This window comes from Macrobrachium rosenbergii, chromosome 51 (genome assembly GCF_040412425.1).
Source record: "Macrobrachium rosenbergii isolate ZJJX-2024 chromosome 51, ASM4041242v1, whole genome shotgun sequence".
In the NCBI taxonomy this organism is placed as follows: domain Eukaryota; kingdom Metazoa; phylum Arthropoda; class Malacostraca; order Decapoda; family Palaemonidae; genus Macrobrachium; species Macrobrachium rosenbergii.
The window spans coordinates 13,967,643-13,995,481 of record NC_089791.1 but is presented as its reverse complement, the minus strand read 5'-3'; the positions used below and the strand labels follow the sequence as shown (position 1 = coordinate 13,995,481).

General features: G+C 37.6%; 1 protein-coding gene across 11 annotated transcripts in view; it reads right to left on the bottom strand.

The window, feature by feature from the left end:
• The window catches only part of LOC136833140 (broad-complex core protein isoforms 1/2/3/4/5-like), a 353,892-nt gene that overhangs the window by 312,769 nt on the left and 13,284 nt on the right, over positions 1–27,839 (bottom strand). For all 11 annotated transcript variants that reach the window (XM_067094829.1, XM_067094836.1, XM_067094832.1 and 8 more), the window contains exons 2-6: positions 16,537–16,695; positions 14,229–14,442; positions 13,695–13,874; positions 11,814–12,036; positions 1,806–1,976 (exon numbers count right to left, since the gene is read on the bottom strand). In XM_067094829.1, coding sequence (XP_066950930.1) covers positions 1,806–1,976; positions 11,814–12,036; positions 13,695–13,874; positions 14,229–14,442; positions 16,537–16,556 — 808 coding nt within the window. In that variant the 5' untranslated portion in view covers positions 16,557–16,695. The remainder of the gene's footprint in view (positions 1–1,805; positions 1,977–11,813; positions 12,037–13,694; positions 13,875–14,228; positions 14,443–16,536; positions 16,696–27,839) is intronic.

Genomic DNA, 27,839 nt, shown 5'->3' with positions numbered 1-27,839 from the left:
TCAGCTGCACTAACATTTAAAATGCTTTTTGTTTCCCTGGCAGCAAAAGCTATATCAAAGCAAAATAATTTGTTTTCAATCCTTCTCCTAACTTCTTTACATCCTCTTCCTTTGAAGAAGACAGCAATCATGATTCTTTACAGGAACTATTTTTGTCATTACTGAGTTCCCCTTACTCAGAAAACAGCATAACAGCTACTGAAATAAATTTACTGTTGGCAATTCCCAAACATGTTGGTTTTGCAATAGTTTTTTATTATTATTATTATTATTATTTTTTTTTTTTTTGCGGAGTTGTGTGTTCCATTGCAACTTTCCCAATTAAGTAGTTGAGAACAAACTGTTGGCCCAGCGTTCGACTCTCCGGCTGGCCAATGAAGAATTAGAGGAATTTATTTCTGGTGATAGAAAGTCATTTCTCGTCATAATGTGTTTCGGATTCCACAATAAGCTGTAGGTCCCGCTGCTAGGTAACCAATTCGTTCTTAGCCACATAAAATAAATCTAATCCTTCGGGCCAGCCCTAGGAGAGCTGTTAATCAGCTCAGTGGTCTGGTTAAACCAAGATATACTTAGCTGACAACAAAAGGAGTTCCCTACGATACATCCACACACAAACAACCTAAACATTTTAATAAGAGTATCCGAGTTTATCTACATATTTTGGGTTCAACCAGTAAATAATGTTTTTAACAGAGATAACAATCAAGTATTCATGACTCAACTATATTTGCTATCTTACCACCAGATTTTAAAATCTCAAATGATATTACCAAAAATACTTGGCCATCTTCTCTTAGTAAATATCACACAGACTAATAAAACCTTTGAAACAAAATACAAACTTCCTCATCTATGTGTAAAATGGAGCAAGGTTAATTAAATTTATTACATCAAACCTTAACACTATTTCATTTCACTGATTAACCAATAACAAAATGTCCACTTTTATAATTCATAAAAATTTATAACCCATAAAAAAAAACCATAGGGAATTTACATAAAATTTACAATAAAAACAAGAGTAAAAAGGAAAATACAACCTTTTTAATATCAAGCACTGTATTATATACATGCTGCCAACACGAGTTATCTGTATCCAAGTTCAACTGGGGAAAATACCCTAACAATCCCCTCAAAAGAAAAGGAAATGAAATGAAAGAACTGCTCTTACAGTATGTATATCCCACAGTTTGCAATTCATCAGCTCCTGGGTATAGATACATATGGTATAATGAGTTGAGATAGATAAGAAATAAAACATTCCAATGCAACAGAATACTAATTTGTTTAAATATCCACCCAAACATAAGATCCTCCACTTCTTGACATTGCCAACGAACACAAAAGAACTGTTCTCCACTACTCCACCATATTCATTCTCATATATATGTAGTGCAGTGAACAAAATCAAAAGTAACACCAAATACAATAGTGATACATGGCCAAACTATCGGATCACACTATTCTTCTTTTATCCTTAAGAATCAGTATAACAAACTATAAAAATAGGCACTTTTTAGCATTATATTCTTTTACAGCACACAATAAACTACCAGTTTCCTGGTCAATAAAAATTTTAGGAAACATTGCATTTTTGCACACTTCATAACAACATCCACTCTCACGTTCTAATAATTTCCCGTTTAACATTACAGCTTAACTAATATAAATAAATACAAAAATCAAGGTTGTCAAAAAAAGTAAAGTTCCAAAACCATGCATGATTTCAAGGAATATTTTAAAGCAACAGAAAACATTTTGACTGAGGAAGAATAACAATGAAGGTATAAAAATTTACTCACCATCTTGAGACTTGATTTGTGGTGGTGGAACATACGAAGGTAATAATGGTCCGGGGGGTGGGGGAGCATTTGGGGGAGGTGCCTGCTGGGTTGCCTGTTGTGATGAGGAAGAAGCTGAACTTCCCTCCCTTAAATATGCCTCTGGAATAAATGCATCATCTCCGGCTAGATCTGAGAAACAAACATTGAAAAAATTGTAAGACAAGAAATTTGAAACTCAAAAACTTCACTTAGCATAAAACACTACTCTACAGTACAATTTTTAGTTGCTAACTAAAATGAAAACTATATTTTCTTCAACTCCACAACTACCTTAAGCTAAAGGGTTGGTTTTGCCTTAATGCATCATTTCCAAACATTTCTACTGAAAGCAACTCTGCCAGTAAATCCTTCTACAAATCATCCAACACTTTATCCTACTATCTAATCCTCCACCTCCATTGCAGGTTCCATCCAAGCCCTGTTCACTCCTTCCCACATGCCATGAATCAAATTCTCAACTATTAAATCATATCAGTAAATAATCTTTACCACAGTGGAGCTTCCCCAAATCTTCATTTTCCATAAAGCCTGGAGTAAAATTAAACTTATGCATAACTATTCTCAGCTTTACCATAAAAATTTTCCTAAATAAGATAAGATTAGTTTTAAAATGGAAATTTCTTTCATACATACCCATTAACCATATATATCTCTGGCAGAGTTTTAATTCTTTTAGATAGAGTGGTTCGTGGTGGTATGTTTCTGTCTCCTTATAATCAGCAATTATGACTTGGACCATCAACAGATGTCTCTTGTTTGTCAATTTTTCATGTTTTAAACATTCAAAATTGATCCCTGATCCTCTTTTCTTGCCTAGAGTAACCAGATTTGCTGCACTGCAGTACCATCATGCAGTAAATGTGCCTCACTGTTGAACTTCTCGATTCCAGAAGTCCTTTATTACTCATAATAATAATAATAATAATAATAATAATAATAATAATAATAATATACTCCTAATATTCACGTCTTGAATATTCCAGGTCATCAGCATTTTGTCTGCTAGACAGATGCTAGAGATGCAAGGTACCAAGAAAAACATAGATAACTGGAAGGAGAAACTATGAATATGGGCACAACTACTGGGAGAGCTACGAAGAAAGGTGAGGATATTTACAGAATATCAAACACAAGGAAAAGGCAAAGACAAGATCTGGGTCAGTCTGATGTCATCACAGATATAAAAGGAAATAACTTGCATAAGGATGATGACCAAAAACAGAGATGATCATCAGACTGCTATAAGCACTTTTAAACACAGAAAATGAAAAGGGGGATTCGAGGAGGTGGGAAGAAAGGACAGGCCTGTGATCGTGATACAAGTAAAAAAGTAATGAAAGTTGTATGTAAAATGAAGAATGTCCAAGCAATAGATTTAGTAGAGGTGCAAACTGATATGCTGAAGGTACTTGTTATCTATACCAAGTGGGAAGAATGGATACTGGGACTGTTAATAGAAAATCTTCTGCACTATTGTGAAGTTTGGTAACCTACAGTATGGTTTCATCAGAGGGAGAGGTACAGTTGATGCTGTCTTGACATTAAGACAGATACAGGAAAAGAGGCTGAGAAGTAATGAGAAGTTCTACTGTGCATTTATAACCCTAGACCTAGAAAAGGCATTTGATGTAATGCCAAATGGGGTAATGTTTTGCTGTTTGAAAAAGTGTGTGTGCCAGAAAAGTTGGTTAGGTTGGCTGAAATATATAAAAAAAAACAAGGGCAGCAGCAATAAGTCATGGGAAAATAATATTTGCAAGTTAGCTGGTTTACATCAAGGATTGGCATTTAGCCCATTTCTCTTTATAGTGGTTTTGGATGTGCTGATGAAGGGATTAGGATCAATTTTATTTTTATTAAATTTGGCTATAAAGCAGACAGTGAAAAGAGGATGTTGGAGTGGTTGGACAGCTAGATGAAAGTGGAAAAGGAGGTAAACTAAAAAGGCTAAATAGTTGGTGTAGCTAGGGGCCTAAGAGACACCACATACCACCTTCAGTAATGCCTACAAAACACTGCTTGAGGTGCAATGATGGCATTGCCCCTGACAAGGTGAAAGGATAAGGAATTTAAACCTGTGGGAAATGTTACATGCAAATGATCTGGTGATTACAGCAGAGACTGAAGAATTGCACAGAAGGGCAATAGAGTGTGAATCTCTTGAATTGGGTGGTATAAAGATATGGATAAAGTGAGGTTAAGGTGCCCAAGCAATCAGGGTGGGGTAAGTTATTTATACATGATAGAGTCAGTCTAGATTTAAAACTTGGGACCTACTTAAATGCAGGAGGGTGGCTGTGACACAGAAGTTGGAAGCAGGATGAAAACAGCTTGGGGGGAAGCAGTCTAGATTTAAAACTTGGGACCTACTTAAATGCAGGAGGGTGGCTGTGACACAGAAGTTGGAAGCAGGATGAAAACAGCTTGGGGGGAAGTAGTGTTATCATAAAGGAAGGCCAAATAAACTAAAAACAAAGATCTGTTGTACCATAATCAGACCAATGATGAAGAATGGTTCTGAAACATGAAGAACAAAAGCTGGAGTGAACAGAAAAAGAGGACGTTGAGGTGGATTTTGGGGATCTTACTGCATGTAAGGTTAGAAAATAAAGAAATCAGAAGTGAAAGAGTGGTCAAGATTACTGATGCGAGTGGAGACTAAGATGCTTTGGGCATGTGGTAAAAATAGTAAGGGGTGCTTGGATAGAACCTGTTAGGGGTAGATGACTGACAGGGAGGGAAAGGATTACATGGAGAGGCAGGAGAAGATGGGTTCTGCAGAGAAAGATGCTCTTGACAGAAAAAACTAAGAAATGCCAAGGCAACCACCCTCTAAGCTTAAGGATACCAGTGGGAATGGAAAAAAACTTAAATCAAATCAAGACAACTGTGAAATTACATCCACAAAATTTTCTGTATAGTAAAGCTATAAAAATATACAGTAGACCTCCGGACCTTGACAGGAATTCGTTCCAGAAGAAGCATCGAGATGTGATTCAGATGAGATCTAAATCAATTTTTTCCATAAATAATTGAAAACAGATTAATCCGCAAACACTGACAAACCAAAGGAGATTCCAGCGATTCAAAATCATCTTCCCAAGGGGCAGCTAGGGTGATCACCCGCAACGAATCCTTGACTCAAGAAAAGGGAGATAAGGAAACGCAGTCTGAAGTGACTCACCTGACAACATAAGTTAGCTGAGCAAAGGAAAACAATGCACCAACAGGTGCCAAAGGAAACGGAAAATGTTGGGAGGAGGGAAGAGAAGCATCAGCCGACACTCCTGCCATGTCCAAAAGCTACTCTACAGATTTGAGAAAATTCCTGTGTGACAGAAGATGCTGTAACCATGCTAGGATTGGAAAGAGACACATTAATCAAGGCAGGAGGAGGAGACTTGCCGACAACCGAAGAAAAAGCTTGTACAGAATGAACAGGTAAATTTCAAGGAGAAAGAGGAATAGCTGACAAGGAGTTAGAATGAGAAGTAGATGTACAAGAGATTGGTTCAACAATCGACTGATTCATCATAGCATCAGAATAGGTACAACTCACTACAGACATATTATTATTAATAACTCTCAATACCTATATATTTAGTGCTACTGGTGCTAACAACCTAATATTAGATATTGATGACAGTAGAAACTGAATACTCTGCGAAGTTTACCATTTTCTAAAAAAAATCTTTCTGCTAATGCATTAAATGAGATTCAGAGCACGAAAATCAAGAGGCATGTGTTGAATGGCACAGAACCACATTTCCCAAAACCAACCCAGCTCCCTGGCAGCAGACTTTCCCAACTGTAGCAAGGCAGTCCTAGGCTCAGGCTATGAATGGGCGTGGGCAACACCACCCTACCTCTTACAGGGAAACGCGAAAATGTCGTACACTATGGAGGGACCCGGAATGGTTTCCTAACAAACTCAGACGAACTCTTTACTGATCAAAATAAGGTTTACGTCCTATTCTAACTTCTTAATATGCTTTTCCTGAACTGAAGGGGAAAAGAAGGTGGAGCTAAAGAGGAAGTCTAAGTACAGGCAGTCCCCGGTTTATGATGGGGGTTCCGTGATACGCCGCTCGCCGTAGTTTAAAAATTGTCAGAACCTAAAATTGGCCAAAAATCCTAAGAAAACCTTACTTTAATGCTCTGAGTATGTTGAAAACGATGTAAACTGCATTTTTATTGAGTTTTTCATCAAAAAACCCTCCAAATTTTTATTATTCTGCCGTTTTGGAGCCACATTTCTCCCGTCAGATTGGCGTACGACACATCGTAACCCTGGAACATGCGTCGTAAACCAGGAAATAATTTCTGATGAATATATATGGAAAGCGTCATAACCTCGGAATGCCATAAGCCGGACCCGTCGTAAACCGGGGACTGCCTGTACTAGCTAAGCATTCGCCAGACTGAATAAGGAAAATTACAGGCGGACCTGGAGAAGTGGGAGAAGGGACAAGTTTATGACTTAACCTAGCTATCTGCTTTTGCAGTCTACAGTCAACCCCTGGTGTTCGCCGGGGATAGGGACCACAAACACCGCAAACACCTAAAATCCACGAATACTTGACATCCCTCTATAAAAATGCTTTTAACTGGCTATTTAAGTAGTTAAAAAGTGAGACCCCCTCTCAAATGTTTATAAATACTTATTTTAATACTTCAACACCAATGTATACCTTAAACTATCATCTAAAACACTTTAATATAATTTTAAAATCCTGTTACAATATTACCCTTAAAAATATATGGCTTACGGCTAAGTGTGAAAACTATTAAAGTTACTCCCTATTTTCAAGTACATCCATTTTCTCTCATACCTTAAACTATCATCCTACACAGAATATACCTTCAACTATTTTCTAAAACACTTTAATGTATTTTCAAAGTAATCTTAAAACATTACCCTTAAAAATATATGGCTTACAGCTAAGTGTGAAAACTATTCAAGTTACCCCTATTATCAAGTACATCCATGTTCTCTCATACAATATTGAAGCAGTCCCATTTTCTTTTTACATTGCATGGGGAAAACCAGCAAGTTAAATACAGACAGTCTTTGGGTTACGACACTTCCAATTCATAAAAAAATTATTTCCTGGGTTACAATGCATGTTCCAGGTTTACAACGCTGACAACGCCAATTTGACGGAAGAAATATAGCTCCAGAATGGCAGAACGGTCAAGTTTTGGAGGTTTTTCTGTTGAAAAACTTAATATAAATGCAGGATACATTGTTTTCAAGACACCCAAAGGATTAAAAGTAAGGTTTTCTTACGATTTTCGACAGTATTTCAGACGACACCAGTCCGACGAAAATCGGAAGAAATATGCATCCAAAACGGCAGAATGGTCAATATTTTGAGGGGGTTTTTACACACAAAAAAAAAAAAAAATCAATAAAAATGCAGGATTCGTTGTTTTCAAAACACCCAAAGGATTACAAGTAAGTTTTCTTTCTATTTTCGACGGTATTTCGGATAATACCAGTCTGAAGCTGATCAGAAGAAACATGCATCCAAACCAGCAGAATGGTCAATGCTTTGAGGGTTTTTATTATGAAAAACTCATTAATAAAACTACAGGATTCGTTGTTTTCAAGACACCCAAAGGATTAAAAGTAAGGTTTTCTTATGATTCTCGACAGTAATGTTTCGGATGACTTGGTCCAATGCATACGACTGAAGAAAATTCACATTCGCGGATTTTTTCAAAGAGCAATATTCACCAATTACTGATTTTTATTTTATTTTCATGACTAAATACATTTTTATAAGAAAATGATTTACTAATTTCAAAATATTAAGGTAACCACAGCAAAGTACTGATAAGTTAAATTAAAATCCCATGAAATCATAAAACTGCTTACCGATGTAATCACTTCATTCAACCTCTCTCTCTCTCTTCAAATAATTCACAAATAATTTCACTCTTTTGAGATTTAAGTAAGGCCAACTGCCCATCTCTCTCTCTCTCTCCCCCTCCCCGTATAATTCACAAATAATTTCACTTTTGAGATTTTAGTAAGGCCAACTGCCCATATCTCTCTCTCTCTCTCTCCCCCGAAAAACTTCACTCTTGAGATTTAAGTACGGCCAACCACCCATACCTCTCTCTCTCTCTCTCTCTGTACTGCATATATACTTCCAAAATATATGGATTACTTGTCTATAATTATAAAAATATATTAAAATCCCATCATCGGTTGTGTGACATATTTTTCATTCCTTTGACGTAGGCTTCATGACAACACAATATCGGCTCGAGGGAATAGAAGCCAATAACAGAGCTCATAGTAATCCCCTCTCTCCAAGACGATATGCTCCTGGCCGGAGGGACTGACTATAGCCAATAACAACTTGTAACAACCCTCCTCGTCCCCCTCTCGCCCTCCTTGATGACATTGGTAGGAAGGGTTGGGTTAATTTGTGAGAGATGGTGAGGACTAACCACATTTGTATAAGTGACTTACCTGACAGTAAGTGCTAATTTTCAAACATTAATATGATTATACATTTTTAAAGTAAATTATTTCAATTTTTAAACAGAAATATCATACCCAGTCTTTTGCCCAAAGCTTTGAGGCTATGGGGGAGGGTGGAACTGTCAAATATGTCAAATTACTTGACATTTCTGACCAAGGGTAGAAGATCAATTTCTCCCTTTCTTCCTTTCTCTCTCTCTCTTGCCAAAAGGTAGAATGAGAAATGGATAGATACATTAAAAATAGATACTTTGTTCAGCACTTCACTCTCTCAGGAAAAAATACTGCTAATTTGAGTCTCTTTAACTATGCACACTGTTTGTGTGTGTCTTCATAGTATTTTAAAAATGTAGTATAGGTAGTAGTGCATCTTTGGAGAGAGAGGGAAAAAAATGTTGTTGTCAGTCGCAGTAAAGAGAGGTTAAAGAGGTAAACCTCTCTCTCTATTTCTCTTTTGACTGTGCCAGCACAAGAATGGCTGAATGTAAGTTGTAGTGGTAATTCATTCTCTCTCTCTCTCTCTGGCTGGAAAAGGGTACTGTTTAAGATGACTTTGAAATGATATTAATATAATTTCAAAGATTAATACAGTAGTAATAGGATGACAATTTAAGCTATATTTGATGTAGGATGATACTTAAAGTAAAAATGGGGAGCACTGTAGTTCTGTGAAATTCCAAGTCTTTTTCTGGTACATAAGCGTCGAGGCAGTCTCTCTCTCTCTCTCTCTATGGCTCCAAAACAGCAGAATGGTAAAATTTTTGGTGGTTTTTTATGAAAGTCTCAATAAGAATGCAGGTTACGTCATTTTCAAGATACCCCAAAGATTAAAAGTAAGGGTTTCTTATGATTTTGAACGATTATTTCAGTATACGATGATTTTCGGCTTTTGACACGGCATCAGAATGGAACTGCCATTGTAAAACGGACACTGCCTGTACTGTACACAGTACCTTAATATTAAATATGCATTGAAATATAAATAAATTTTATTTATAGTTTGCTGTTTATTTTAATATCAATATTTGAAAATTAGTAATAATTTTTTATCATATAAAATGTTTTAGTCATGAAAATAACATGAAAATACAGTAATTAGTGAATATTTCCAGAACACAAAATCCGTGAATTACTGAATTTTTCTCAAAATAATTCAGTGATAAGTTCCACAGAAAAATCAGCAAATAGGTTAAGCCGTGAATCTTGAACCACGAATAGGTAGGGGTCAACTATATTGAAAATCCCTACCCCAATATCTATTCTCAACATCACACTTTGTACCCCTGCAGCCTGCAGAAACATAATGCCTCTCTACCTAAAAATCATCCTGCTAACACAGTATTCATTCCTACAGAACCCGATGTTCTTTTCTTAGCCTTGATTCCCGTGGAAGGCATCCTGGGAAAAATAAATGTGAAAGCACCAAACAGCCATAAGCATAAAATATCAACAAGTAGCTATACACAATGGCAGCAAGGAGAATTCTGACCAGAGTTAAAATGTTCAAAACACACCTGGTAGAGAACAGGTGTACTAGAGTCACCCAGGCAGCCGTCTGCGATATAAGCTATTTTCAACAGTAGGTAAGATTCATTCCAAATAATTAAGATTAACACAGCATTACAGTGACAAATAATACCATATGGGAAATTACAAAAGTTTCTTACAGATTCAGATAATGATGAAATAGCTTAGACTTGTCCACTGCACTAACCCTGAGAGAATATTACAAGATATTATCAACTAGGCTCCTCAGGTCACCATGAAAGTTGGTTGAGAACTATGAGACGGCAGTTTGGAGATCAGAGATATATACAGAAAAAGCTAACGAAAGACATGAATGGCAAATGTTACAAACGAGATACTTTGTCTGCACATCACTGGAGGTATTCTACCTTGCCGGAACCACCTAGACCCAAGATAAGTATTGCTCATCCAACTTAATTTTTGAGCTAACTGTAAAATATGGGATGTTATAAAAAAGTAATAAACAAAACAATATTTATAAAATAAAAGGGTCTTTTCCTCTTAATCCCTAGTCAGGTTCGCTGTTTTTAATGAAATTTTTACAGGAATTTTTATGTGTCCTTTCGTCTATTCCTGTCTCTCGTGTTCTCTCGAACACACTCCCTCCACTTTCTCCTAGGCCTTCCTCTCTTTCTCACCCCTTCCACCTGTATTTCCATGATCATTCCTGCAGCATGTTGCTCATGATTTCCATGATCTCCCCTCCTCATCAGGTGCCCAAACCAATTCAATCTTGAGTCCTGGACTTTCTTTGACTCTTCAATGACTGCTGATTCCCTGATGTATTCATTTATCTTATCTTCTCATCAGTCCACTCATCCACCTGAACAATGTAACATCTGCCAAGTGCACCTTATTTGGTTCCATTTTCTTTAGTGGTGCTGCTTCTAGCCTATACAACATAGCAGGTCTCACTACCATCTTATTAACCTTGACCTTCAAACCTAATAAGGACTCTCTTATCACAAGGTATGCTGAACAGCCCCCTCCAATTATTTCATCCTTCTTGAACATGATGGTTCTCTCTATTCACATCACCCTCTGCATCTATTATCAAGCCCAGATACTGAACTCTCTGATGTTCACTTCTCCTAGCTTAATTGTGGATTGCTGGTCATCATCCATCCCATATCATATTTTCAGTCTTGTTCAAATTTATGTTCATCCCTTTACTCTCCAATACATTTCTTCACCTATCTACATTTGTCCCTAGATCTTCTCAAGTTTCTGTTATTAAAATGATGTCAACAACATAGCAAATACACCTCAGCAGCTCCTCCTTAACATCCTCATAAATTTTTAAAAGGTTAAGTTCTCATTTCTGGTATAGTCCTACCTTGACCTGGAGCCTTATGGTCACCATACCATATATCTTGCTGTGGTTGTTACATTTCTATACATTTCCTCTATTAGGTACAACCATTTATAAGGGAATGTTCCTTTTCTAAAACTCTATTAATTGCACCACGCCTGAAATGCAATAATTTAGGCAGGAGGATTATATTCTTGGAGTCTTGCAAAATCTGCTTCACAGATGATAATTTCTGCTGTGGTGGTCCCAGTTAGAGGTAGAGCCAATCCCAAATCAGTACTGTAATGTCTGACTAAATGTAAGGTAGAAGATTCATTCCTAAAGATGGGAAACGAAACTCACACGTGCCCTAAAGTCAATGAATCTGCCTTTAGGCAACTGTGAAAATTAAATGCCTTTACAAGGTCTATAAATAAGGGAATTAATTCTATATATATAGGGAAGCATGATAACATACTCTCTCCCTCTCCCATCCTTCCTTCCTTCCAAAAATTTGTGATGCTTCAAAAATACAATTTGTAAAAAGAAAAATGGTTTAAAACATTGGTTTATATTCCAGTAGGAACAAATAATTATATTACCAAAGCACTGAAGGCAACTAAAAAATTTTGAAATTATAAATATAATTTACCATCAAAGGCTGAGTCACTGCAGTCTTTTAGTTCAACCATTTCTTGCTTAACAGGAATCATTTCTGAATCTGACTCATTTCCGGACAGACGGCTGTCATCATTTGGTGTTTGGGGTTCCTGGTTTGGTTGGTGGATGTCAATAGACAGCCTTGGTCGTTTTGGACTCACGGAATCAGAGTCTCCCTCTGGTGGCCTTGGCGAAGATGAACGCAACACTCTTTGCTGTTTGTAACAAAAAAACAAAGGCATTTATCAATCTCTGGCAACGATCAATGCAACACACAATGGTGTTTCTAACAAAAACAAAGTATCCATCTTAAATTAATATTTCTTAGTCAAGTTAACAAACCTTTTCAGTATTCTTCCATTAGAATATATTTAACATTCCAAATACTTTCACTAACAATATTTTCATTTGCTCAAGGATGATAAACCTATCTTCCTCTAAAAAATAGTGCATCTTACAGCAATATAGCCTACTCCCCCAGATAAAAATATTGTCTCAGGTCTTTATATTTCCTAAAGCCTGTCAGAGGCCTTGTACTGAATTTTCATTTCACGTTTGTATATGAAATAAATTCAAATTAAATTTCTTCTCCCTTCGGACATTAAACACTGTTAAGAATTTAATTAAAATTACAAGTTACAACCACCATTCCCATATTTTATAATTCAACCTAAACGACACTTCTTCCTTGTATGGTCTGGGCTTAAGAGTTCATCAATAAAACAAAGTAAGATTTGTTTGGATGCTACTGTTCACATCATCAAATTAATAGTTTTTAAATACCTTCCCACATACTCTTCAGAATATCTAACCTATCCTGTTATTCTGTACCAAACACCAATCACTGCATACTGCAGTGTGATAAGACTATCCCAGTTCAGTTGCACTCTGCAACTCTATACTGTCCTCACTATCATTATTAAAGGATAATCTAGTATTCTAATACTAAACGTTTTCTATATCAAATTGTATTATTATCTTATCTTAAATATCAACCTAAAAAATATAATGAAATTTTTGCCCTACAAAAGTCTGCCCACATCTTTAGTTAGCCTATGGGAAATTTACAAACAGTCTGGACATTCATTAAATTTACCATGTGAAAAAAATACTTATTTCCATAGCATTTAATTATACTTTGTTTACCCCTACATATCTATTTACGTAGTCTAAACTAGAGAAGTTCCTCTCCCATGTTTTGCATCATAAGCTAAAACAAAAGAATGAACAAAAACTACTTCACTGGTTTTAATCACTACATACAGAAGGCAACTACTCTTGAAGAAATCTGGATGCCTTTAAAATCTTAGTTCTAACTATTTGCTTCTTACAACACATGGCATTTTGCAATCCCAACTCTTCAAAATCTCTTACATTTCCTTTCCAAATGATTAAAGTTGAGCAGTGTAGACACTGTACATGTATCAACAGATTTTTAATTTGTTTACTCATAGGATATTCTTATTTATCTACAGTGCAACAATCAATTCCAATTTCACCTAGCCTATTGCTTTATTTCCTTTCTGTCCTCTACAAACCAACTTCACAATACTGTACTGTTATGTTACAGTAATGTTCCAGCTTATCTTATCTCAGTATTTTCCCTGCACTATGGTCCTCCCCCTCCTCCTCTCTCTCTCTCTCCAGTTGGGTCTTAAAAATTCTAGCCATCAAAAATCTTCTCCCTTAGCAACTATTTGGCTACATCTTTCTTAGTTTCTTCAAGATCCAAATGTTAAGATAATTTTACATGAATATGGATCCACCGTCAACATCTAGGAACCTGCAATGGGGGATGCATTTGATAAAATCAAAATGTTAACTGGTAATGTACTTTTTGTTCAAATTAATATACTGATTTCACAATACTAACCTTTTCACTATCCTCTGCAAGGCCCCTTATCTTCAACATTTCAGCTGTTTTAAGAAATCTGGCTAAGTTTTCTTGGTGGACATTTACTTCCCCCTGATATATGAATCTCAGAAGCTTCTCTAAATCTGCAAACCGTACCTCAGGCGGTAATATAACAATAGGGTGCTGGCACGGATTTGCCTGAAAACAATAACATGTTAATGGGTATAAATACATTACCAAAGATGTGAAAACAGTTCCAATAAAAAATTAAGATTCCTAATATTTCTTTACAAATTGCTAATACTCACCACAAGCAAAGCATAGCTTGAATTCTTCCATACAAAAACAGTAACAATTATATATGTCATACTCTCTTAAAAATTCCACCATCTAAAAGTACAAATTTATTAAACATCTTCAAACATATGTAGAACTTTTAGTTATCAACACCTTTGCACCTTGTTTCTAGTAAACTAAACATGTTCCACATTTTTCTCAAGAAACCTGATTATCAATACAAACAAGGTACAGATGACTTATCAAAAAACTTACTTTTAATAAGTCTCTAAAGAAAACCGAGCATGCGGAGAGCAGCATTTTGTGGGCCTTTAAAAACTGTCCCTCACAGGCTAGGGTGACGTCAACGAAATCTTGATCATTTTTAAAACCATCCAAAGCCGAGACAAGGCTTTGATGAAAGTTATTCCAGCGGAGACAGAACTCCTGTGCGTTAGCTGTCATCGCACTGGAGTCCTCCATCGCGCTCCTGTTGAATAAATTTAGGAAAAGCATTAGCCTAAAATACTTCACTTCACACCACTGAAAACTAGTAAGGTGTAGTCATACATCAATGAAATGTCAATTTCAAATGTTAAACATGAAAAGTTTATTATAAGAATATAAAGTAATCTTTTTTTTACTGTGAAACGTCCAAGTGAAACCTGAAGAAAAGAAAAACCTTTATCAATAACAGAATATTTTAATCACCAGTAGAGCACTTTGTTGTACCTTAGCAACATAATTATAAAAATAATTATTTACCTGATGAACAAAACTACTGATACCAACATGGCTCTTTAAAATCTCATTCTTCCAAAGAAACAGTTGTATACAAGTTATTTTAATCTTGAACAATTCTTCCAAAGAGACAGTTGTATACAGGTTATTTTAATCTTGAACAATCAAAAAATAAATTGAAAATGTTTAAGTTTCTGTCTAAATTACTTTAAAATCTAACAAAAGCAACTATTAACTGATTTAAATAGTATAATTTTGCATTAATCAAACTACCTATTAAAATCCAAAGAATTCTTCAGTGATGAATCACTAAATTCAGCCTCATCTAAAATTGGTATATCTGAAATTGACCAGAACCTTACTGTGTTATCATTATTCAGTGGTTTAACCATACCACCCAGCCAAATTACTTGAAGGCTTTTAAATAACGAAAACTACGGAAACAAAATGGTCATACAGCTCAAAAACATTGCACAAGGAGATGATACCTTCTTTTCTTTTAATCTAAAATACATATTAACGTGAGACTACCATCAGAAAATGAAATACTTTATTTTAATGATGCATTCTCTTCTCAGTAAATTTATCTAGTTCAGGCCTGATCAGGATTCATCTTCATTTTCAGGGGTGTGAAATTACCAATTTTGCATGTTTCAAATGTAAAAATGAAAGTACCCTGACTGCTTGCCTTTTGTATTATGTAACTGTTATAATAAGAGAACTAAAGATGTCTCTAGAAATGTTAAGGAGAAATGAAGAGGAGGATTTAAAATCCTATAAGTGACAACTGTTTTTAAAACCCATTAGTCCTAGAACCCATCCAGGTGTGCACAGTCAACAGAAACAAGATTATGTAGACCAAAAAGAAAGCAAAGATGCACAGTGTAAGTGCCCAGTATATACTGTATATGAGCTAATAGTGAAAATGTGTAAGAGCAGACTGCTGCGAAGACATTAGACCTATTTCCTGGCAACGCAGTTAGACAGACAATGAGTTACAAACTGAATGAATATACAGCTGGATATTCTTGCTTTTCATAACTTCCAATACAAAATTCTACAAAATTTATGGTTTTCATGAACTATATTTAAACAATATTTACTTGAATACTCTTCCAAACACAACTACATATACTAAAAGTGAAGTTTTTGAAGATATGTATTTTAACAATAAAAAGATCTAGTGATAACATACTAACTTTAAAACATCCAACATCATACTGGGCTTATACTGTATCCCTGAATAATTAAATTTTTTATAGTTCAGTTGTTACATTCGCTTGTAAGAACCCATATATCCAAGTACCACAATCAATAAATCAATGTACTTTTCATCTACAGGCCCTTTAAAAGGTTACTCCTACCAATATGACTGACATGGCCAAATGATTTTTGGAAAGCTGTCATTTGACAACCTAGATCTGGACTTCATTCTTAATAGAGTCAAATCCAGAGAGGCAGTTCCATGAGACTTATATAAATTACCTCAGTGGTCTGGTTAAACTACTTAATGACAACATACAGCAGACCAACCTTATGCAACATAATGCCTAAATGATTTCTGAACAACTAATTCAGCCTCAAAATATTTAACAGAATATTCAATGTTTCACAACAAAACCTTTCGCACCAGTAATTATCAAATGGTTCAACTGCATTTCTGAAATTATTGAAAATTACCAGTCAGTTGCTACAATGCTGTTCTTTGCCTTTTTCAATCCTATCTCACAACGTAGTATGTTGGCAGGAAAGGTACTTTTATTTCCCGTGGGACTTGTTCCTCCACCATAAAAATTCCTCCTCTTCTCACATCTTAATTACACAAACAGGAGAATAAACTTACTCTTGAGCTGTCACAGCCATTTGATAAAGTTTATTGTTGCTGGTGCCAGAGGTTCTCCATAGATTTCTTAGTCTCCACCACGACTAATCATAGGCCAGGATGTACAGAATCTTAACAGCAAACCCACAGAATGGTAACGCATGTGATACCCAGAATGTCCTGAAAAATAAACAAACAAATCCACTTTTATTCTTGGTAACATGCTTGTATCATACAAAAATGGGTTTATAACAAATTCTAAAGTAATTTAAAGATGACAATACCTACATGTAAAGCTAACCATGATAGGTTACCTATTATCCCAGATACAATTTTAAAATAATCGTACAGTATAGGGACAATAAGAAGAAAAATCTGTTAAATGCTATAATTTGTATTTTTACTAGGTACACAACAGAGAATTTTAGGTGAGCTGATCACAGCTGTCGAAGCTTGGTAGGTATGCGAGTGGGGGTGAGTGAGGGGAATCCCCACTAACATGCCATGAACCAACACCATTTCCTTCAAATCAGGAACTTTGTGGGGTGGCTGCAGTGGGATAAGATAAAGTCTCTGGATTGTATACTTTTTAAATCTTATTTGTTTCTATGGAAATAAAAACCATCACTATTTATGTATGACTTACACCCAGGGTGGGAGGATAACGTCTCAACTGCCTGGCAAGTTGGCAAGTTGAATCTCCACCCAGATTGCAAGTTTCCAGTCATGATAATGAAAGGTGGACCAATGCCTCCTGTAACCTCCTATACAATCAGGCATAAGTATGGGAGACTGATAAGCATGGAGACAGGATGAAATGTATCTGTTTTCATTCTAGGAGAACTTAAACAAAACCAAATGTTGCCCATAAAGAAGTCACAAATTATGAGCTTATGAGCAAAAACTTTAGGACTGGATGCTCAATTGTGAAGTCTACCGGCACAGAGGCCCATTCCCGCAAGCACTCAGCCTGACTACTGCCTTGCTGAAGTGACAAACGGAGAAACGAGTAATACTGAGAAGCCAGGCCCTTACTCAGTCAACCTCCAGCCTGATGCCCTCATAGTACCTTGAGAACTCTCTCTTTCCCTTTTAACAAACTTTGATAAACATTTTTTAATATCATGCCATCATTGATATAATACAGGGTAAATCATCAAATTTACAAACAATTTTTCCATTACCTGTATGTTGCAGTCTATGCAAGCAAACATATGATAAATTCTAACCTTGAATAACTTATGTGTTTTGGACGGTGTAAGGATTTTCTAACTTTTGTATACTACACCACTAACAATATTACTTTAATAAATCTTCAACAATTCCTGCACACACACTCGTAAAGCTTCAAGTGAAATGTTATTAGCTTTTCAATGTGGAGATGCCAAAGTGAGTACAAAACAAGCTACTTGCACAGTACAAAACTGGAAGACCAACATACCCAATCACCAGGTGTATATAACAGCTTGCAAAAACTCCAAAAATATCATTATTGGTATTTAATGTATTTCAGCCTTCATGTCTAACATATGTATGCAGGTCCATATGGCAACATTCTCTAAATTGTGACTTTGTTACCAGAGCAATAACCTTCATTTTACAATTCTATTTTGTACTGTACGGCATAATTAGCATGTGGTCACACTGCTCACTCAACTATTAATCATTTCCTAGTTGAATTTTAAGTTAATGAGATACAGTACAGGATGTTAACGTTAAGTAATATTTTATATACAGTATTAAGATAGTCAACAATCTTCCTATTCCAGCTGTAACGGTGATGCAGCTACTAGTTTAGTGTAAAATTTTATAATGCAATACTTTTCAAGTGCTCCTATTTCAATAACTAAAATTACTCACACCCATACCCAGTTCCACCATTAAATTCGATCAGGTTACAACAGATGTACAGTAATACTATCTGGTTATGATATACAGTATATATGCTCTAAAAAAAAAAAGACCGGAATAACAACTGGGAAAAAAAAAAAAAAAAAAATCTTTGGATAATTTGTAACTTTCCTAACATACAAACCTGAGGTTGTTACATATGGGAATTACTTTCCCATACGTAAAGATCGAGGGTTTGTATATGTGTAGGAGCAAATAAAAATTTTACATTATACCACCTCATAATGAGATTTCCCAGCGACGAAAATTTCTGCCCTCTCATTTATCTACTGTACCCTCTTTCTCATCCTACCAAACAATTTAAGAATTTCAACGAAAACATCCTACTATCTGAAACATTTTAACTCAACTCTTTTCCAAGGCTGTGTGACTTAAGCAAGCATCCCATCCATTCCTTTGCTTCCTTTACTCTTTACCCTCAATTATAACTCTTGATCCTTGAATTTTGTTCCCATTCATGAAACTATTTCATCTCTTCATGCTAATAAATTAAAAAAAATGTCTTCATTTTTTTGCAACTGATAGCATAAATGGCTTACATTCCATGATTCACTTTGCCTATATTATACTGTAATAAATGATTTCAAACATTCAACATCATTTATTGTAATAATCCTCTAATGTAAACTTCATTTAATTTTGCAGAAAACTAAGTATCATTTACAAGGCTTCCCTCAGCTATAAAGACAATGGTTTTAATGTCAAATACTGTAACTTGATTATTTTGTTCTACCATTACTGAAATGTTGATGTTTGCAGTAAATGTCAGTTGCCTCCAAACATTCATCTTATATATTTCTTTACCTGTGCCCCCAAGAACTAGTACATGCTACACAAGTTGAAGATTGTGAGATTCCAATTTCTATTAAGATGCCACAATGCAACACTCCCCAAAATTCATCCTCTTTATACTTTTAGCCTAGACATCATTGGTATTTATGTACAAAAGTTAGTATAAATGCTGGTTGATTTATCTTCATTCGTTACTTTTTCTTTTTTATCTTATAGAAATTCTGTTCAAAAAAGTTCATTTCACAAGTTCTTGGCATTGCAGATTTGTTCCAGTATGCTTGCTCATAAGAAAAACACCTGGATCTAAATTTGCAATCTGAAGGACCTGCTGCAGTGCCAAAAGTGTCCCAGCTTTTTAGGTCCCTAGTAAGACGATTGAAGTTCCTGCAACCAGCTGATAAACCACAGAATGCCAACTACTTTAGTGTCACCTGAACTACTGTTATTGACCAAAGATTACAGAATAAATGCTTATCAGCCCCTTATTTACAGTACATTGTATCTAGCATCTGACTCTTGCTTTGACTGGATGCAATTAAATCAATTATATAATTCCTTATAATTATACTTCACAGTTCTTATTCCAGAATAACCAAAGTATCACACTATCAAGTAGATGTTTTTCCAACTTATATAAACCAGCCAAGTAACATACAGTAGTCTAGACCTTGTGAACCACACATTAAGTTACTGATATGCACCAATACCAAAAAATATAGTGGGAGCCAGGTTTTCACCATTTCACTTGTGAAAATCATGAAAATAACAAAATCCTGAATCGTCAAGTGAACCTATGCTAACAAAGACTCACTGATACAAAGTGGGTAGTGGTCATAACCAGTCAAGTAATCTTATCTTGACAAGATTATTCCATTTCAGATATTTCACTTTGAGCACGATTATCTTACAAACAATAAACAAGAACTGGGAGTAACTTTCAAGTCAAAAATACCCTACTGGTACAACGCAGTCATCAACTGTCCAACAGTAATCATATATAGAAATACATGCATTTCACTATATAGGTAAACCTAGTATCAAATTATGTAAAAAAAATAAAAACTATAATAAAAGTAATTCACTGCCCATGCACTTATTTACTGCCAGCTTGAAGTCAATTACGTGAAATCTGCGCACATGAAAAGAATGATATAGCACATGACCTGCCCTGGCTGAAAGTTATTCTGTAACAAAAAACCAATATATATCTCTTAACCTTCCAACCTGGAACACTAGGATGTCACGCCTCATTGCCTCAGTCATATTACAAACATGCATCTTTCTATAAATTCAATGTATAAACTATGTTCTACATCCAGTGGCTTGTAAATATGCTTCCTTTGAACTAATCCTTAACTTTGGAGGTTCTACATTAAAACTGCACCTATTTACTGTATCCTACCAAATGACTGGAACAATGTATGTATTCACATACTTTAATTAATTACAGGCAATGGATGCTAAAATTTGCTATGAAACTGTATATCATTTACCTGCACAGTTAACATGAATTGTGTAGCTTACTGCTTGGTATGGCAATTCACCAGGGTACAAGAAAGCAGTAACCCTTCTCTATAAATGATATAAGACATACCTAATACTATTTCTTTGGTAAGACTTTTACTCAAAATGTCTGTTGAACATAACTTGGCTTCCTAGAGAGACCCTGTTCAATGGGTTAATTCCCTTAACTCATTCCAAATTACACTTTAACTTTTACTGCATAGCTGGAACTTCAAAAGAAAGATTTGAGCTTACTGTAGTAATGACACTTTTGGGATGTAGGGATAAGATCTCTTCAATATGAAGATAACAATGTTTGGTCACAGCATCTGTACGTGCATGGTTGAGGGATACAAGACTGCATGGAATGCAAAGAGGCTGAAATTTGCAGATGTAGATACTGGTTTAAGTTGGAAGGCTTTATAGAAAAGGAAAGTTAACAGAATATTAGCTAGAAGAATAAATGAAAGCCAAGGTTGATACATTACACTGAAGGCATGAAAACTGATGAATATTAGTAAGGTTGATGAAAAGAGATTAGACAACCCATAAGGGTACAGACATTCTTGCAGACAGAATTAAACAATGATGGAAGTGTGGGTGACTGAAGAGTCACCAAATGATACTGAAAGCTTCATCAAGGTTACAAATAAAGACTTCCAAATACCTTGGAAGCCTTACTGAAGGTCACTTGCAAATGTAACTGGTCATACTGAAGGGAAAAAACCTGTCTCCTCCACAAAAAAGAATGCTCACAGGATATTGAAGGTTAACCAAAAGAAAGGTCGACTTCTCCCATCTAAATAGTCCTAAGACCAAGAAAGAATGAGCAAAAGAGCATAGATTGAACCTCATCCACTCTTCAAGATGAGTTCACAAACTAAAGGTGTTAGTGTAAGACAGTTAATAAACTGTATGGACACTGCACAACACAGTGAACCAGCACAGTAAGCCTCAAGTTTCATGAGAGAGCTTGCAGCAAGAAAAAAATTACAATTACTCTAGTATCACAACATACTGGACAACAAAACATAAACAACATAGATATTATGTCAAGCCTCACAACCCAGTCAAGAACTGTGACAACACAGAAAACAGATATCTTCATTAAACTAACCTTATTGCCAAGCTTTAACAAGTTTTCAACTGGTGCCGGGAATATTTCTATATAAAAGATGATGGTCTGTATTCATATAGGTACACATTAGTTTCATCTCCCATTGTTCTAGGCATTCATTCATGGCTTTCTAAGCCTCTGGCTTATGAATCTGGCTCCACAGATGCTTTGCAATACCTTACACATTTGTTCCTGGACGTAAAACACAAGCAGGTTGATTGAGGTGTAAACTGATAAGGCTCTGGTCTTTATACCTATGAAAACTGACTTTTATGATAAAATAGTTTTTTATCCACTTACCAAGTAATTACACAACTATACTGTAGTTTCAAACTTGCACAGCAGCTTAAATTCAGTCCCGCCCAATAACAGGCATACTAGGAACGACTTAGCAGATAACCTTATTCTGTTAGTGCCTTATGTCCATCAGAGGGGAGGAGGGTGGGCTCTGATTCTGTAGTTACTTGGTTAAGTATATATAAAACTTTATTTAAAAAAATGTCATTTTTATATAAGTAACTTATCAAGTAATTACATAGCTGAATCCCACGTTGATAGGTGGTGGGATACATGGAAATATTTTACTCTAAAACATTAAGTCATGTAATGAATTTGAAATAGAAAAGTTGCTAGCATTGAAAACAATGCTTGTCGTTTCCCTATCAGTTGAGAGAGCTACTGCAGGAGAATAAAGGAGAATGCCTTTGGTTGGTGCTCATCTTAACCTGTAGTGGCATGGTGGTAGTCATGGAGCACCTCTACTTAAGTGGGAGCTTTGCAGCGAAGGAGTATTCCGATGGCTAGCAAAGCATCAAAAGTGCTCTTGCCCTGGGAGCGCAATACCAATACAGTATAAGAAACAACCAGATAACACTGTCATCTACACTGAACTAAAACCACCACCCACCAACTGAGAGTGGTGGGTGCTCCAGGTACATTGTAACCCCTGGCTCCCCAAAACTCAGCACCTTACTACAAGGTGAAGAGATGGTAGGAGAAAATCCTATGCATCCTCCTGTGATATGGTCCCAAGGTACTGCAAAATTTTAAACACTCTCTCTTTCAATAAAAATAGTGAGATGCGAAGACTGATTACACTTCCAGTAGGTCGATGCAGAATGGAAATAAGCAGTATACTTTGCCTTACAGCTAATGAGGTAAACGCTGTTCTGACGTCCTTAGCTTCCACTTAAAAGCAGGTAAAGTGCTCTCCTGACTCAGAGAGTGTCTCAGAAATAAAAGTCTATTTAGGATGAAGGACAATGCGTTCTTAGTCAGAGGGCGAGACAGGTTCTTGCCAGAACACCTAGGATACAGGTGGCCCTCTGAACCTTTGGTCCTGCTCAGGCAATACTTGAAAAGCTCTCCCTAGACAGAGAGGTCTCTCTTCTTCCTCAGAGCTAAGGATGTCCGTTAAGTTCTCCCTTCCCCTGGACAGAGCTCTCTTTTCTTCCTCAGAGCTAAGGATGTCCATTAAGTTCTTAAGGGAAGAAAGAACGTATCCAGGGCTTGGATTGGTCTTTGTTCTTGGCTAAAAATCCAAGGGTAACCATGCAAAACCACATCTCCTTATGAAAAGCCTGCTTTAAAAGATGGCTTGGATCTCGCTAATGCGTTTTAGCAGAAGCCAAAGTCACCAGGAAGATAGTCTCCAGTTTTTTTTTTTTTTTTATAGAGAAGAGCGACTTAGTGGTTCAAAAGAGGGACCTGTCAGTCACTTCAAAACTTAGACCATGTTCCAGGAGGCCAGATTTCCTTCCTTGCTTGGACGTGTCAAAAGCTTCATGAGGTCTTTAAAATTAGGTATGACTAAGACTATGTATGACTAAAGGCCTACGTTCCTGTGCTTAAACACCGAGTTAAGCATGGTTCAATACCCCTTAATGGTGGACTACAAGAGACTCAGATCTCGCCAGATAATAGAGGCAATCTGCAATTTGTCACAGACGCCTCAGAAGAAGAGATGCTGTGTCTGAGACATAAGCTTTGGATAATCGTTCCAGTAGGCCTGATGGATGGAGCTAGAAGATTGGCATCAGCATCCTGAAGAAGCCTCCGCAGCACATCTTGAAAACCCTTTCGATTGACAAGCCTCCGGACAAACTGGAGCCTGTCTGAGCAAGAGCAGAACACCCTTGGTGAAATCTCTAGAGGCGAGGTTGTCTGGGGAAGAAGCATGGAGAGTTCGCCAACATCCATAGCCAGTTCGGGAGTCTATTCATGGGTCAGAATGGCCTATGAGGGTCATCATAATGTGCCAAGAGGCTCTCTCTCTCTCTCAAACAGCAAGAGAACTAACTTTACTGAGGACAGATCAAAATCGAGTTTTCTAGTTACTTGATTTATTCAAGACAAACTATAAGTTCCGGCAGACAAACTAAACTGTCAGAAATATGTCCTTCCCACCAAGTGGACCTTGGATCCCCTGGTCTGCCGGGATCTGTGAAATCTATTGGGTAGACCGACTTTTCGTTCTGTTTGCCACCTCAAGGGATCATCACCTTCCTCTTTGTCGTTCTTCAGCCCAGTCCCTCCAGCATGGGCAACAAACACCATGCTGCTAGATCAGTTCAACCTTGACAGCCGTGTGGACATGTATGTGGACACCTGTGTGGACTCTATTTCTTATGTGGACTTGATAACGTCTCACGTGGACTCGACAACACCTCGTACAGGCTGAACACGTGTGGAACTGTACATGGCGGAAAATAATGTGCCGGCAAGCTTAGAACACTCTTGAAACAAGTCATAAAAGCCACAGCAGCTTAGGCATGGACATAACAGTGGCCTTGTCAAAAAACCAGACTGTGACAAAATCCTTCTGCAACTCCCTCAGTAGTAAAGGAACACCAGAGTTCTCTTTTCTTGAGATACCAAAGTAGAGAGCGGAAATCTCTAAAAGTCACCTGAATTGTCCTTGCCCACACAGCACAGGACTCAAGAGACAATTCAAGGCGATGTCTCTCGATAAAAACTGGAAGTCCTCCATCTTCCCAGCCTGTGTTCCCACTGCCAAAAGAGAAAGCCAGGAACTTCAAAATCCTGACAAGAACCTCAACAAGGTTGTCCAGCTCTGTCGAAGCATCTGACGGAGGAAAGATAAAGACACACCATCTCACTTCCTTTATGTGAAAACCAAATTCTCAACCCCCTGAGAGGCCCTTGGATGTTGAAGAGAATGCCAGAGGTGGGAGTGCTCTGCAATAAGCTCACAAATCAGAACACAAATGTCCTTGCCTGCAAAGGACATGACTCCGAGACACCAACTGCCATTGAGGGACGCTCTGGACTGAATCGGGGACCCTTCGATATGCAGTTGAATGCTCTAACACTGAGCTACACCCCTTAAAAGTATGGGTGTTGACTTGCCTCGAACCATAGGTGAAGGAGAAACAAACTAAGGAGAGACAAAATGCTTGTGAGCAGGCTCCATGGCACTCAGATGCAGCAGACTGATACTGAAGAGTTGGTGCCAAGGGATCGGGGACTGGCACTGGCCAATTACATTTTCAGTGGGCTGCTAGAAAACCGGAGCCAGATGTTCAATCAGGAACCAGCGCTCAAAAAGAACAACAGCGTGCCCCCAGAAAAGGCAGGTGCTGAGGACTACACCGAGGAATATGGTGCCAAACTCTTGGGAACTGGTGTCAGGCGTTTGGGAATTGAGCTGGGCAAATAAGAACTGGTGCTGGACACTAGAACGCTGGTGCCAGGCGCTCACAAGAAGGTGCAAAAAATCGTCTGTCTGAGTAGGCGCTAGGCATTCAGCTGCGGGAGCCGGCTCTGGAACAGGCTCTGGAACAGGCTCCAGGGGGTGGGGAATTGGTTCCGGCGTTCGGGAGTCGGCACTGGGCACTAGGAAGTTGGAGCCAGGAACTCGGAAGCTGAATCTAGGCTTTCGGGAGTTGACGATGCTCATTGAATGCTGGTCTGAGAGGGTTCATGGAGCTTTCTATTCCTGTTCAGAGGCCAAGTAAGGTCACACAACAAATGGGCGCCCACGAGAGAAGGCATCGCCTTTCCAATGGAAGTTGAACCGAGGAAGAGAGAGACAGAAGGAACCACATTGAATCTGTAGGCTGCGAGACGATGCTAGTTTCCTTACTGCTTAATAGAAAGCCTAGAAACGGAGACCTTCATCTGCGTGCATCTTCAGTGGCCGTGAAGAAACAAAAAAATGTTACAGCACTTTCCATCTGAGCAGGAATCCTCAGAATTGGATGATAACTGGAGATAGAATTCCAAACCTCTCATATGAAAGTGATTAACTTGACTAAAGTCTCAGAGGACAACATAGTCACAGGTTCATCCACTGAAGTTCCGTTGTGGACCCTCTGAAAGCAACTCCGATTCTCTTGGCAGACGGAAAAAGCCAGAAAATCGGTGAGAGGAGACTGATATCCAAAAGGAGGACTCTTGAAACGGTCTTAAACTACTTCTTTCGAAAGGCTCACTTTGAAGAATAATGACAAAACTACACAAACAACAAGACACCTTTCCAGTGGCTGTCTGCTGATACCTGGGCATATCTACAGGCTTGACTCAGGGGGCAACCTCCTAGGACCCCTTTGGACCACCAGTATGCCTCCTCCCAGGTTTTCGGGAGTAGGGCATGGACTTAAGGTCTAGGAGATCCAATGGGCCGGATAGCTACCTCCTCCACCAAAATCCACTGTCGCCTTTTCACTGGCTGTCTGTCAATGCCCAGGAATGTACATGCTCAATGAGGGAGCAACTACCCAGGGGACCTCCGCCAACCGACCTTGGACTTCCAGTATGCCTCCTCCCAGGTTTAGGGGAGTATGACAGGGACCTTCCATCTAGGAGTGTCAACGGGCAGAGCAGCCACCTCCTCCACTAGCACAAGGTTAATTTCCTGTTAAACCAGACTGGCACTGGCATGGGAAGGAAGCAAGGGAGACAGGAGAGCTGGTAGTAGAAGAGAAAGAGGGAAGAGTTGGCACCAGGCGCGTGAGAGCGGGCGCTGGGTGCTCTGTAATTGGAACCAAGCGAACTGGAGCTGAGCACTCAGAGCATGATTCTCGGCTGTTGAGAACACCTTCTCTTCCTAAGCTCATTGCAACCATAATAATCAGCACAAAATCCCTCCTTACTGCATTCCTGCCTTTCCAATTCTTCAGATCTCTGTAAATAAAGTGATGAGAAGATGGTTGATATTGGTTGCAACTTCACTACAGTAGCGAGAAATTTATAAACTTGAATCACACGTAATAACAACAAAACCAGAAAAAAATGATCCTGAAAGCTTTCAAGCTTGAAGGCTACTCGAAATAAGCCAGTTATGCAACCGGAAAATAATGAACAAAGCTGCTGCAAACACCCTATGTTTACATTGAGCTCAGCAAAAACAGAATGAGGTTGTCTGCTAAGTCGTTCCTAGTGTTCACATTAGTGGGCAGGACTGGTCACCTACACTAAACAATCGAAGCGCTACCACGAACTTTGAATTCAAGCTGCCGAGCAAGTTTGAAACTATAGTAGCTATGTAATTAATTGTTAAGTTACTTAAAAATACAAAATTACTTTAAAAATATGATACTTTCCTTGGAAAATACATGATACTTTCCTCAGAAAATTCACTATCCTCTTTTGTATTGGAAACTTTCTCCTTAAGAGGGAGGTCATCTCTGTCAACTGACTGGAAGTTGATCACCTACCGAGAAATGCCACAGTCTGGCATAGGGATAGCTGAGCAGTAACCTGAGGCCCTACGCTTGAGTGAGAGTAAACAGCCTCACTCCAGTAAAGAAAGGTTCAAGGAACCATGTAACTCCCTCAAAAGGTACACATTGAGAGAGAGAGATCTCTTGCAAATAAAACAAGATGGATTCAGAGATCAGAGGCTGAGAGAGAGAGAGAGAGAGAGAGAGAGAGAGAGAGAGAGAGAGAGAGAGAGAGAGAGAGAGAGAGAGAGAGAGAGGAGAGAGAGAGAGAGAGAGAGAGAGAGAGAGAGAGAGAGAGAGAGAGAGAGAGAGAGAGA